General features: G+C 45.8%; 1 protein-coding gene across 3 annotated transcripts in view; it reads right to left on the bottom strand.

Moving 5' to 3' along the window:
• Positions 1-14,404, bottom strand: part of sema6bb (sema domain, transmembrane domain (TM), and cytoplasmic domain, (semaphorin) 6Bb) — a 68,614-nt gene that overhangs the window by 27,547 nt on the left and 26,663 nt on the right. For all 3 annotated transcript variants that reach the window (XM_061297708.1, XM_061297710.1, XM_061297709.1), the window contains exons 3-4: positions 4,921-5,048; positions 3,633-3,747 (exon numbers count right to left, since the gene is read on the bottom strand). In XM_061297708.1, the coding sequence (XP_061153692.1) occupies positions 3,633-3,747; positions 4,921-5,029 (224 nt within the window). In that variant the 5' untranslated portion in view covers positions 5,030-5,048. The remainder of the gene's footprint in view (positions 1-3,632; positions 3,748-4,920; positions 5,049-14,404) is intronic.

Raw genomic sequence — 14,404 nt, 5'->3', positions numbered from 1 at the left:
CCAACTTGGCCCTGTGACATGCGTCCACTCTAATAGCAGCAGGAAAAAAAAAATTGAATTAATGCTGCTTGAATCAACGCTGATAATTGCACACACGCCTCCTGATCATCGTTACGCTTCTAGGACAGATCCGACTTCCCCCGAAGCCTTCGAGATGTCCGTTTATTGAATCTAAGATTTGTTGCCAATCCTTGGTCCAGCTGTGAATGTCCGAAAAGCCCTCCGTAGGTTTTTTCCAAAGTGCTTTGGCTCACTAACGCTTGTATAAGCCAAAGCCTGACAAATGAGCGATGCTAAATTGTGAAGCCAAAGTTGGCGCCGGCTGGTATTAAAGTTTGATGACGATTTCAAGGACTCCCCTTAAAAAAAATGAACACGGGGGGCATATTCGTTTCAAATGATTGTGTTAACGTTGCCAAACTATTTGTATCACCCCCTCCCCTGCATGTGGTACAAGGTGAAGATCGAGCGCGTGTGAAATGTGACGGCATTTTACGGCTATTTATGTTTCAGCCTTGAAGGACTCCATAGCTCCACACATGAGGGCCTCAACCTAAACAGCGAAACTTCTTAAAAGCTACAAATCAACCGTCTTGTTTTGCCGCCTTTGGTCTCGTGCATAAATTTGGACGCGGGGAGTCGGATCTGCACGTGCCTGCGCTATAATTTAACGAACACCCCGACACCTCTTTTACCCAAGAGAGACATCCATTTTCATTCTTTAGCGGCTGATGAACTTCGACCTTCCGGCTTTCCAAATACCACGGCCTCGAGGTTAAGAGCTCTTCAGCCAGGACGGTTACCTACACTTCTGCTTCTCCCTCGCTTGGTATTGCAACTTGGAACGTTGCCGCGTCTCTTCGAGCCAAACTGGCATCATGGAGCACGAATATATTTTGAAGGACCTTTAGGAAAGTTAACCAGCAGAGTTTGTGGGCTATTTTCCAATCACTCTTCACCGTAGTACTTTGGAACACCCTGGAGGTTTTGACATTCGGAATTTGTGACGCTAAAACTATAATAATAAAAACTGGGAAAAACCTAGAGTTGACTTTTTAGGTTTTTTTTTTTTGCTAAGATAGGAAAGAGGTTGCAGTGTGTCAGGATCTCTGACTAGCTATGGCGGCTACTGTCACACTTTTCCTGATAAAGAGGCGCCTGGTGATCACAATCGTAAAATTGTTTACGCTGACAAGGACCGTCGAGTAGATGGTGGAGTAGGAACTTCTAAAGAGGACAGATTAAGAGGAAAACCATCATCGGGTTTGCGGACGGCATTTTGACATCCTTTCATGGCTAGCCTGCTAGCTAATGTTAGCTTTATAACATCCAAAGAGCGTGTTACCAAACCTATGTTGTTTTTTCTGACATACATATACATATATATACATAAAATATAATACATATTATAACAAAAAAGCACAACTAGGCTGAACTGTCTGTGTAGCCGTCCGTCTGCCCGCCTTGAGGCATTCGACCTGCCCGCAACTTGCGGTGACCTCTAGCGTGCGTGGGCCGATGAAGGCAGCAAGTCACACACACTAATACACAGACTGTAAAGCTTGATTAAAAAAATAATAAAAAAAATAAAAAGTCAGTTGTTATCGTAGAAAAGCCTCTAACTGCTTTATTAAGGCTCCATGATGAAGTTTGTAATTCAATTTAATCACATATGAAATTAATTTTCCACCTTGAAATCTACTCATTAATCCGTGACAGCAATGTGTTATTTAGTAGGGTTAATGAAGAGAATGAACACTGTATTATACAAGCTAATAATAAAAAAAAAGGAAGGGAATAAACCAGGGCAACTACTAAATTGTGCATCATTGCATCGAAGTGTTTGTTCTTTCCGAAATAAACAAAAAAAATGAACGTTTCTGAGCCCTAAGTCTGAAAAGTGACTCGGCAGCAATGACTCGGGGCTTAACCCAGCGAGGTGCCGTTTAATACTTTGATTTGGCGATGACGGGAAGCGTCTCGGCAGAGGTGTGTGCACTCAGCAGGTGCTGAGGGGCAGAGATTTACGGCCGTTTGCACTCGGAGAAGTGCCTATGCTAATGGTGACAGGATTTAGGGGCGCGTGGGGCGGCTTATCAAGGTGCCCCGCGCCCGCCTGAAGTCATAGCTGCCATCGCGCGAGGGAGTTACTTTAAAACTCCGCCGTCATAAGCGGCTTGCGCATTTACACGCCGATCGGCTTCTTTGCAAACGTACCGCCGCCGCCGCCTGTCAGGTAGCCGCAAACACCGCTAGCCTCATTAAACTTATATAGGCTTCCTTTCGCTGACATAAATCCTCGTTCACTCGCGCTCATATAACATTCTGGTGGTTAGCATTTTTACGAGCATCCGCATGGCTGAGACATCCCATATCGGATAACTTCTACAATTTCAAAAACACTTGCGTTACATCGAAGCGCCGCCGCGTAGCGCTTCGTTTAAGTAATATCACACCGGAGGGAGCAACGTGTTGTTTATCACCAGGATGGAAAAGCCAAGGCCCGCTCGATCTCAAATGTGCTCACGCTTCCAGAAAACACTTTTACAAGTGCGGTTTTTCAGCTAAGACCAGTAGAGAACAATGAATTCTGATTTATTTGACACGTTATTCATGAATAATTCCAAACCGTGGCGGAGTTAGCCGTTAGCAAGACTCGCTAACTAGATTTTGAAATCGAATAAAGAGGAGTGAGACACGAGGGAGTGCTTCCCAATCTTGAGACGTCGCTTGCGGTTCTGGTTATTATTTTGACCGATCAGGACCGATTTTTACGCAACAGTTTAGCTCAAATTTCAAGTTTGAAAGTTTCTAGGGTCAGCTGTATTTTAACGACGACCCTCCGACCACGGGAGCCATACTTTTTTATTATTGGGCAACGTGCACGCAAAATGGCTGGAACGAGCTTCCAAGATTTGAAATATTTACGACTTTGCTTCTCGGTAGTGAGGTCGGACCAGGTGGGGGCCAGCGATTGGGTCATTTCCTGGTCGCCCTCATTGGAAACTGCAACGACAGACGTAAACCAACACCACATGCTGGGATGGCCGTTGATGGATTTTTACCACGTTCTGAGTAAAATTAGAATTTGGAAAACATGTGCAGTAAATCTCGGGGGTTCGCAGTCGGCCGCGGAAGGCCTCCGGGGAGCCCCAAAAAAAGCGGCTGAACTGTCGAAGCCCAACGCAGCTGAGAGCTGTTTTACCGAGTCCAGGATCAGCAAATCCATCAGAGTGACGGACAAAACGAGGTCGCGAAAGCGTCGTCTCCAACTACTCACACATCAAGAGTTATCGTCAAACAGACATTTGACATTATAAGCTGGGATGACTTCACGGAAAAACTATTTGAAGTGTGATGTCATGTCGGGATTTGATGTCCTATCATAAATGTATCGCTTTGTTTTCCAGCTTTCAGCAAAATATTGGATGATGGTGTATTGATTTTGTATCGAACTTTTCACCCTCTTGCTGGTGGATTCTGCTCCAGAACTGAGGTGGACCAGGTGTCTGCTCAAACACGATAATAACCCTGACCCTTGCGTAATGGAAATCAAGACAACTAGAAATAATCCATTAACTCAGGAAAATTGCAGCAATCAAATTGCCAAAACAACCCCATAAATTCCGTACCTGGCTCCAATGTAGAGTGTTCGGTTGACTTGGATGACCCTCTGGATATGAAGAGGTTCTTGTCGCTGCCACGTGTGGTGAGGTCGGCCCAGAAACACCGGATAGCGTCTTGACACTATTACGAGGCGAAAGACACACACGCGTAATTACTGATCCCAATCTGGCATTCATTCTTGGAAAATTGATGTAGAGCCACATCCGATTTCGAGTCATTCGTAATGCGATCCCGGCAGATTGGACCGAGCTCACTCCGACGCAGAAACTTCCCCAAGGCCAGATTGCCACTAAAGTGTAAATCTTTACAGATACGCACCAACAGCAAATGCACAAATTGCAGCCCTGCGATAAAGTCGGTTTTAAACATCGGGAAAGGTGGAAGGATGTGAAATTGAATGGCTGACGCTCGCGCCTTCCATCGTCACCGTCTGGCACGTATTTGAACGTCACGCCAGGCATTGGTGCTGATGTCATCTAATTATAATCAATAACAGCTCATCACTCACTTTCCTTTGCTGGGTGCAAAGGCAATTTTCCATTTCTGCTCTGAAGCAGCTATTTTGGGAAATCGCAATTCTATGGTGCGCCGTGTCTTCGTTCGGATGGCTTTTGATCATGTTTGCATGGAAAGTGACTTCTGAGAAATGACTCGTATATTTCCGTCTCTGTAATGCAAAAGTGCCAAACGAAATAAATTCTTAGGAGCATTCAAATAAACCTTTGTCGCTTTTTTTTAATGAAGCTAATCAACTGAATCAACCGTGTTCGTTAAAATCTTCCTCTATCAGAGGGTGGCAGTGACCCCAACTGCCCACCACCTAGCTCCGCCCCTGGGACTTGCCATTCATTCACATCCGGAATGGCGAAGTGTGGGAAAGGCTGCTCTCGACGTCTTCGGAGGGCTTGACCGAATCTATAGCTGACTTTCTACTATCGATACATTAAGCAGGCCGGGAAGCCATCAATCAATGCGATTGAACCGCAATTGATCCTGGTCTGGAGCTGCTGAGCTGACATGGAGACTCCAAGTCTGAGTGCGGGGGGGGTAGCATCTCCAGAGACATCCACGTGTGTGGGAAAGTTGTAAATGCAAGCAAGCGCCTTTCCACACCCGCTCCGCATCGCCGACCCCCGTCTGACCTCCACGACCTCCGCATCGTGACCCCTAGACCAGCTTCAACACCTTACGTGTGAGGCCGTGACCCCAAGTACTCAGTACTTTAACCTGATTTTTTTTTTTCTCGCACTTTTGCCATCACCGGACGGGAGATAGCGAGAGAAGGTCCCGTACCTTCGGTGGGGATGAAGTTTATAGGGCCTGGTTCCTCGGGGAATGCGGAGCAGGCTGTTCGGAGCAGCCAGCAGAGTAGGAAGAGGAAGGGAGGGGCCGCTGTCGCCATGGCAACAGAATTGCCGAGCCTGTGCACAAAAAGAGAAAGAATAGACAGAGTGAAGGGAATGAGTGTTTGCCAAATGAAACGGAGGAATGTGAAGAGCAAACGCACAAACATGAACTCAATCAAGATGGAGGATTTGTCAAATACCACAGATTTCATTCAAACGACATCTTCACCGGCACCATGCTGACGGCCATGATGTCGTTCGTGCCGCCACCGAGGCTCGGTCTAATTCTTGCGCAAGAAACCGCAATAATACTCATTTTTGGCAGAGGATAAAGAATATACGCATATACGAGTATTGTTCTATTGTCGGTCTACATGTGTTGCAGCGAGCTTGGTGGTCCACCTTTGAATCGTGAGGAAACACCACGTCTCAGGATATTGTACAGGATATAAAAGAGTCCAAGTGTTGACGACAAGCAAGCCGCAACGTTCGCCTCAGTCACCAGACATAAATTTCGCTAGAATCGGCATCAACGGAATGTTTATGACGCAGGCCGCAAACCTCCAAAGGCCTGGAATCGCCTCACTTGTAATCATCACGTTCCTTGTAGTCCTTGTTTGCACGTTATGCTAATAGCTCATCGTTGGAAATCTCTCAAAACATCATTTCCAAAAGACAAACCAAAGCAACATCTTGTTCCAATGAGCGTCGGGGATGAGTCACCGTGTCGACCCGCCGACTTCGAGTCACGGAGCTCGCTTTTTCCGCCACGCACTGTTGACGGAACCTCACGTTTGCGGAGCCGCACTTATGTAAGAAGAAATAAATAAAAATATCATCTGGTACGTTCGAATGTGGCCTCAGTTCGCCCGCTGGATGACACAATGGGAAGAAGCAAAAAAAAACAAAACGGAATTTTCACAAGAATGGAATAATTCAGGCAAAGATTTTCTGAAGCGCTGATATAAAGAAAAAAAAAAATCACTTTCAAACAAAAGTATCAGCGCTTCGACTTTTGCCAGCAGATTGCGAACACATGGCATCAGACGTGCCCGCCAGCCGTGTCCGCTTTTGGTCCTTCCCCACATCTGTCGCTCGTTCAAGTCCGTTTTAGCTGAGCCTAAGTGGTGCGCATTACATATCTGCGTGTAAGCCAATTAAGTCTAATCCAATTGGGCTATGTAACTAATCGAAGCGGAACAAACAATGACAACATCCTCAAAATGGAGAAAAATAGTCTGCGGGTACTTCAACTAAATGGCGCTGCTAAAAAGTCGTCTTGGTATTTGTTTATATTTTAAGTTTCTTTTAGGATTTTAGGAAAAATAAATTCAAGTTTCTTTTAGGATTTTAGGAAAAATGTATTTAACAATAAAAAATAAATGTCCTCATATTTTATAATCATGGACTTTTTTTGCATTCCAAAAAAAAAAAGATTTTATGATTACAAAAGTTTGGCCATGACAGAATCTATAGCTGATTTTCAGCCGCACACAAAAGCGGCATTGTGCGCCCTCTGCAACCTTATCGGCTTATCTTGATGGAGAATTTCTCAAATTCTCCGGCCTGTCATTATCATCAAAGTGAGTCTGGGGGTGCAAATTACTCAGCGCCCGCCTCGGCGTCATCGGGGTCAGGTGAAGGCGAGCGAGTCAGCGCCGCGGATCGGGCCGCAGATAAGCTATCACGGCGGCCATTGTTGCGTCGTGGGCGGACAACCCAAATGCTGCCGGCAACTGGAGTGTAATAATTAGTTCCAAATTAGATTGGGCAATCCTCAAGCATTTAATGTAATGTAATGGTAATGATGACGAATGTCTCCAGCCGAGTTCCCCCCAAAATGAACAAATTTGGCAATTTGCGCTCATAAAAGGTGAGCAGCGCAAGGACATCGGAATCACGGCGGAGATAAAACGCATTCCGAGGTTACGACCGACGTATTTCCAGATTGATGGACAGCGATCGGGCTGCCAACGGAATCCAGATGGCAGCCCGGCCGCGAGGAAGCGCACCTCCGACTAATGAAATTGGACTTGTAAAGTCAGCAACACGCTCAGCTTGGCTTCCGACGGCGATTTAACGCGGCAATTTGTCCGACTCCTGGCAAAGTCAACGAGGAAACATTGAGCTGTCGCCGCCGTCATAAAGTCGGGGAGGCAAGGCTTCAAATCGCCGGGCCGTCAATGATGTCGCTCGTCCTTCGCCAGCTTTTTAATTCAAGGTGATTCGCCTGAGAGGTTACAAAAAAAAAGGTCAAAGGTTGGCAAATTGGAATGGAGTGAACTTCTCTTTTTCCATGCTCGAAGGCTGTCAATCTAAATCTGCATATACTTGATTTTTTTTTTTTTTAGTCCAACATTTAAGTACTTATTCTGCAGTGCCAACAAACACATTTGCCGCCGGCAGCTTTGGGAAGTCACCACACACAATCCAGTGGATAGGAATACAAATAGAACAAAGAGGAACGTGGCCAGCCTACAGACAGAGAGAAAATGCGTGTATAATTGACGCCAATTATAAATGCAAAAAAGCCCTTGCCCTCAAAAATATAGTAAAACACTATCCCATATTTCTCAAGCCCAACTTTGATGTTAAAGCTCCAAACGATGACAAAAAAAAAAAAAACTTTCCAGCTCCTTCTGGATCTTGTCAATGTGTTGCCACACACAGAAAAATCAGAATTTGACAGCCACACTTCCATGAGAAAAGATGCCAGACGTGTTCTCATTCGACACCTCGGAATGTGCTGGAGATTCCCAACAAGCAAAAATGAGCCAAAGTTTCCATTTGGAAACATTTTCACTTGTTTTCCCCCCCCCCCCAAGTTTCATTGTTTCGCAACCACAGCAGCAGAAGTCTCATAACAGATAAAGATCGATTCATTGTATGAATAATAGAAAGCTACAAAGCATATTATAGTTTCTTGATTAAAATTTCAAATGGTTTGGCAAGTAAATTTGCACGCTCAATTAAATCCTGGCTCCCTTGTGAGCCAGCTTCGATTTGCCTACCAAAAAAGATTTCAAATGACCCATTTCTGCTCCAACATTAACAGTACACGAAAATAAAATTCACATTAAAGCAGTTGAATGTCGCCTACTAAATTTCTGCAGATTTTTTATTTTTTTTTATAGACTTTTTACTTCAAATCTTGATGATGTCAAACCACCACCGATTGATTTAGCGTCGGGCCCGCGGTGACGTCCTTCAGACTTTTACGCAGTTGAGAATTACGAGCGTACGTGTAATAAGATATAAAGTAAGTCACGCACTCTTGTTCCGTTGTTTTTATGTGATCTTAAAAGAGACACCCAACAGATTTCCCCCGAGCCTAGCTTAATTGTCATGTTAGCGAGCGGCTTTATGGAGAGTGTCCAATCACGGGCGGATGATAGCCGGCTGCGATTCCATTCCAGAGGATTTAAGGCAAAGAGAGGCGGGAGAAGGCGAGCAAGGAGAATGGAAATGACAAAAACAATGCAGCGCTGACGAGAGGTGAGAGAGAGAGAGGGATACAAGTAAGGCATTCAACTTAGCGAGGGGGAGTTGCAGCGAGCCAGGCTAAAAGAATGTCCGGAATGAATGCGAAAGAAAGAAAGAGCCAGTTGCACAGTGAGTGGGGAATACTTGACTGCTTATTATGTTTAAGCTAATAACACTTTGATGGTGTACCTCTGGGATCAATGCTTTGACCCTTTGTGTTTTGCTCAAGCAGGCAGACCGATAATTGAAAATGCTAATTAGTTACACATAATAAAAGAAACATTTTGGTTGTCCAATTTATTTGTTTTTTTTTCGAGTTAGCAGACTACTTTATGGAGAACGACTGAACTTGCTTCAAAATGGGTTTGCTTGCCAGAGGTTCAATTTAATTTGGACCTAAAAAAGCTTTGCTGTGTAATCATCTGACCGTGTGAGAGCTCAGAAAGACAAAGCCACGCTTTGAATTTGGAAGTCACCACTAATTGACCCATTACGCTGCCGGGTCACTTTATTCAAGTTCACTTCAAAATATTTCTCATTGTCGATAAAGATTCGCATGATCTTTAGCCGCAGTCGCTATCATTCTAGTCTGCTTATCTACTGGACATCCTCGGGCATCTGCCGTCGCCATTTTGATTAGTCACAGCGAGTTCCTCTTATCTCCTTCGCAAGACTAAAGCGATAAACAACGGGCCTCCCCTGGACACACGTGATTTATTTCGTCTTTGCGCGAGACGCCAGAGAGTCGCTTCACGCGATATTTGCGTGGCCGTGAAACCTCGGAGATCCAATAAGATGGCGAAGGGAAAGAGGAGGGTGCGAAAAGGTTGAGCGAAGGCGAGATGAAAAATGAGGGGTGACCTTTGGCGTTCAGTCAGCCGCTTTTCCCAGGCAGCGCCACAGATCACTGCGTGACGCACAACATATTTGGAGGACGGAGACGCATAACTCTCCACGCTGGCGCTCGTGGAAGTCTGTGCTCTCAGGAGTCAGCGCTAATCGAAAGAAAACAAATGAAGTCATGGCATGACAAGGCCAGCGCAGCAGACAACCGGATCAAAACCAGAAGCGGCGGACTCGAGTCACATGGTTTGACTCGACTCGGTTCTGAGGTGGTAGTTTTAGAACTTGGGACTCTCCCGGCTATAACGAGAATGGCGAACTTTCAGGGAGGCAAATTTCGTCGCTGGATGATTCGATTCGGTTTTTGATTCGTGAGGTGCAAAAGGATTTAAAACGCTTCGAATCAGTTTGACTCGCATTTTTTGAATGGGTAATCATTTTGTTGTTTTATTACACAGATAAGATAATCGTGGAAGTCCGATTAAGCATTCCGAACGTCAGTGCCGTCGTGTAATAATCGTAACAGCATCGAATTTCTGGGAGCTGGAGTGGCGTCACCGTCATTAACCTTCACAGGACTCCGAATGACGGCGGGCAACAAAGCATCTGCAGTCGTCGTGTAGAACAAAGACATTCTGTCCGGGTTTCCGCCTTAATTAACGGGCCACGTTTCAGGGGAGCGAAGCAGAAGAGCTGAGATCAGGCTTTCCTCCCATTCCTTTTATATTTGCCTACCCTCCGCATGACTTTCATATGATGATTCATTCATCTCCGACGCTTCCTCAAGAGCGCCGACCGCAAAACGTGAGACGGCTACGGAGCATTCCGTGACACGACGACGGCGGAGACGACGGGCCTGACATTTGACCTGCTCTCCCGGTTTACGAGCGTCATTAGCGGGGCAGGGTTCAGGGGCCAATGCCATTAATCACTCTTCAAACCAGCTTTGGAGGAGGACTCCAGCGCCACTGCATTAAGCATGAAAAGAAAACACACTCCCAGACTGACGGGAGGCTAAAAGCAACTCCATCCATCACCATTGGAGAAAGCGGCTTAGTGGAGCCAATGGCTGGAAAAAAAAAAAAAAAAACACGCAGAGATCAACTCCGACATGGTTATAAATAAAACAGAAAGTTTGATGATGCAACAGTCATCCGAGAAACAGACGCGGGCCTTTGTTACATCTTGGGTGGACGACTGGAATGTGCTTTGTTTTGGGGTCAGCCAGCCCTGCCATCAAGCTGGATGGATGGATGGATGGATGGATGGATGGATGGATGGATGGATGGATGACAGAATTTCCATGCAATTTCAATACGAGGAATATCAGCCGCAGGAACACGATTCCTGTCACACATCGGGAATACGCCTGAGGAAATCCGATTTTCCGCTACCGCGTCCAAAAGGACAAAATTGAGCAATATATTTTTTTCTGCTTTGCAACGGTGCAACGTGAACGCGGGCATTCACACAATTATGTGTCCCGCAGCTGTGTTGCGCAATCTCCCAGGAAGAAAACGGCGCCAAGAGCTACACCCCATCATAAACAACATTGCCATGTAATTTTCAAACGCACCCGAGAGGATAAGTGAAGGCAAGCGCCAGAGATGGAGATTTGCATGAGTCATTCGAGAATCTCTTGAAAAGTCCCTTCACCTTAGCGCCCTCAATCACTCGTTCCCGCGACCGTCTCGTCTTCCAATTGGTTGGCAACTATCCCACCTGTTTCCTTTTCTCCGGGCCGGCTTTATTTTCGGCTTGATCTCTTTTGAATGTCACACCTCGTATGGAAAGGAGACGCGGGCCGCTGCGGTGTCGATCACACAATTTGCGAACAAAGAGACACGTGCGTGCGTGTGTGTGTGTGTGCTGGGATCAAGCCATAAAACCAAAAGAGAAACAAACACACAGAGTGGAAGAACATTGCAGGCGGGACTCGCCGGGCTCCGGCTGTGCGCGAGTTCGATCCCCCTTTCACCGTGTCTGAGGAGCATGTTAATCGGAGAGCGAGGCTGCCAAGTCGGCCCCATCCAAGATGTCTCTATCCATGTGAAGCTCGGAGAAAAACGACTGCCTCCACCTATCAACAAATGAAGTAGGCCCCCCCTAAATGCATTTGACCAGATTTAAAAAAGCTAAGGTCGACTTCCAAAGTGGCTGGCAAGTTTGACATTTAACACTCCCGCCGCTTCAAGGCTTTAGGAACTGTTTGTTAAAGTGGATTCGGGTTTTGCGCAAGGGGGAGGCTGCGCCGTCGTGAGTCTAAGTCGGAGCTTTGAAAGCTGAAGGGCAAAAGAAGGAAGTTGAGAGAGATCTACATCGCTTGTGCTTTCACAGAGACGACTCCCGGAAGGTGATTTTCACGCCTGGTGAGAGAGTACGGAAAGAACTAGCCATATTGAAAATAGCAAAAAATACAACCGGTCGTCTCATATAAGTGCAAAACCCGATTCGGCTCTTCGTCACCATCGGTGAATGAAAAGTGGCCACTTTCAAAAGCTCCGCACTGCCACAAAAGCGGCTGATTCCACAATGGCGTGAGGCCGACGCACAAATTAAAAAGAGACGTCGCTCGCTTCGACCCGAATGACCCTGGCGGGGAGTCAAAGACGGCGCGTCACGCACGAGCGACTCTTTTCTTTCTCTTTAAGCCTGACGGGCTGTCGTGCCGCACGTACAATTAAACGCTTTGACATGACACACTTGGCGGCTAACATATCAACGCCGTCGCCGGGGCTCAGTCACCCGGGAACATACATCTTGGCTGATTTGCATGAAACACACTCGGGGTGAAACCCTTCTAAGCTGTCTGCGGTCACTTAGTATGTCTGATGGAGACGACGGAATCGATAAAAAAAGCCACCGCTGGACCCCGCTCCGGTTGGCGTGTTGATTCAATAAAAAAGCAGTCGGGAAAGAATGTCAGAGAATAACGCTTGAGGGTTGTTGAGGGAACATTGTGGTCCCTCAAAAAAAAAAAAAGAGAGACAGAAGCCCTGCTTTAAGCATTATAGCACAGTCATGCTAATCTTTAGCTCCTCTATGGCGTTTTTTCATTAAGTGTTAGCATTAAGCTAGCAAAACAGTTACACTGTCGTTTCAAATACAAAAAAAACAAGAATTGTCCCAATCTGTCAAACTGTTGCTCTTTGTTAAGTGAGTCACTTTGCCTCCTACTACCATATTTGACCCTGAGAATAATAACGGAGAGTTTTCTCGGGGAGTAGCAAGATGCTGCGCCAGCTAACAAACGCTGCTTTTAAGATGACCCAAACCATGAAGCCACTGTGGAAAACATTGGTTAGTTTCTCCAGAATGTTTTTTTCCAGCAGTCTAATAAAACACCCCTGGAAAAAAATTGTTTATCTTAACGCTATTGTTGTCTAATGTCCATTAACAGGGGAAAAAAAACTGGACAGCCTCCACAAAGTGGCCTCAGGCTGACGCTCATTGGCAACAATCAATAGAGAAATTGGTATTTTTTCTCTTTTTTTTCTTCCTCCTGCAATATTTTGCTCACCTTGGATCAACAGACATTCAAAAATATTCTGCTCATGGTTTCATTTGGAAGTCAAACAGAGTTGATTGCGATTCTTCAAGGCTAACTCCAAGCGGCTAATTTAGCGCCTAGCGCTTGGCAAAAACAGATCGATGCCATGGGAATCAAATGAGTCAGATTTATTTAAAGATTCTTTTACAGCTGGCAATGATGAAGTCACGCCGCACACTCACGAGGGGCCGCTCGCGCAACTCCGGCTCGGCTTTTCAACGCCGCCATCTCGACCTTGACCGTTTAACCTCAATGTTCTGCCACCGTACAAAAGAACACGACTTCCTCTTCCAAAGAAACAAACAGAAGCGACGTGAAAATGGAAACGCGGCAAGTTAGACTGCCAATTTAAAAAGTACAGCCTCAAAAGATGAAAGGTCAGGTAGTCGTGAAGACTGCCGATACCAACCACCGATACTTGAGGCAAAAATAGAAATAAATCTAGACGTACTGGAAGGATCTGTCCTCGGACTTCCAAACTGAAATTATAAACTCCGAGACACAACCCCAGTGATGGAGCAGCACTGTAGACATTCAGTAGCTCTGTTTATTCACTTCACTTGGCCAAACATTCTCCATCTGCAGCCAATATGAGCAAAAGCGAAGGACAATCTGTCAAATCTGGAAAGCCCCCCTCTTCATGGCCGTGAAAAACATCATTAGGATTCATTTGGCAGTCTTAAAAGAGACATGCACAACACTGTGGGAAAAGATGGCCGCTGGGAGGGGCAAGTCTGTGGAGTAGGAGGTCGCTTTCATGAATTTTACAGATGGAACAAGATGACACGGCCAGATAACGGGAAGATGAAAACAAGTTGGGTCAAAATGGCTGCAGATAAATCGTACGATAGCGTCAAAGTGAGCTCCTCTTGCTGGATCGCCACAAGATAAAAACAACCAGATGCCAGTTGAACTCGCCAACGCTCCTATTTTTTTTTTTTATCACATCCGCTCAACATATAAACACACAAGCAAATTGGATTCAACCACCGAGAGTTTTTATCAGTCTGAAAGCATCGTACGTATTCTCCCGTCACGGCTTTGGAGTAGCTGCTAATCAGAATAAGTGCTTCTGGAAAAGGCCAGAAATAAAAAAAACCAAAGGGTCAAGAGGAAGTGAGCATCAATACAGGTTTAAATGGCTGAACATTAAGCGTTATGTTTGCTCATTAACCTCAACATCACCTTCACGTTGGCCTTATTCGTTTCCTGACATGCGCGTTCCGCCCCGCCTTCATTATCAGCAGGCGCTATGGCAACAAGGCATCGATTTGTGCCACAGGAAATGTGGAAATGAGTCTGTCGCTTTAAAGACGCGCACATCTACTTGGGCAATTGGCATTACCACTTTAGATCTCCAGACAGATTTTTTTCCTTCCGTCTCGAGTTCAAGTACTGCATTGCAACTCCATTAATTTGCGCATGTAAATGTAGCGCCTTGGCGTTTAAATAAAAGGACTAAGTGGCAGAGGCCGTTAAGACCTGCGGCAAAATGCATCAGCGCAGTTAATGCTCCTGAAGCCGCGAAGCAACCGAAATTCTTTCTAATCCGAAG

Source organism: Syngnathus typhle, linkage group LG14 (genome assembly GCF_033458585.1).
Source record: "Syngnathus typhle isolate RoL2023-S1 ecotype Sweden linkage group LG14, RoL_Styp_1.0, whole genome shotgun sequence".
Lineage (NCBI taxonomy): Eukaryota > Metazoa > Chordata > Actinopteri > Syngnathiformes > Syngnathidae > Syngnathus > Syngnathus typhle.
This window is presented reverse-complemented; position numbering and strand designations above follow the sequence as displayed.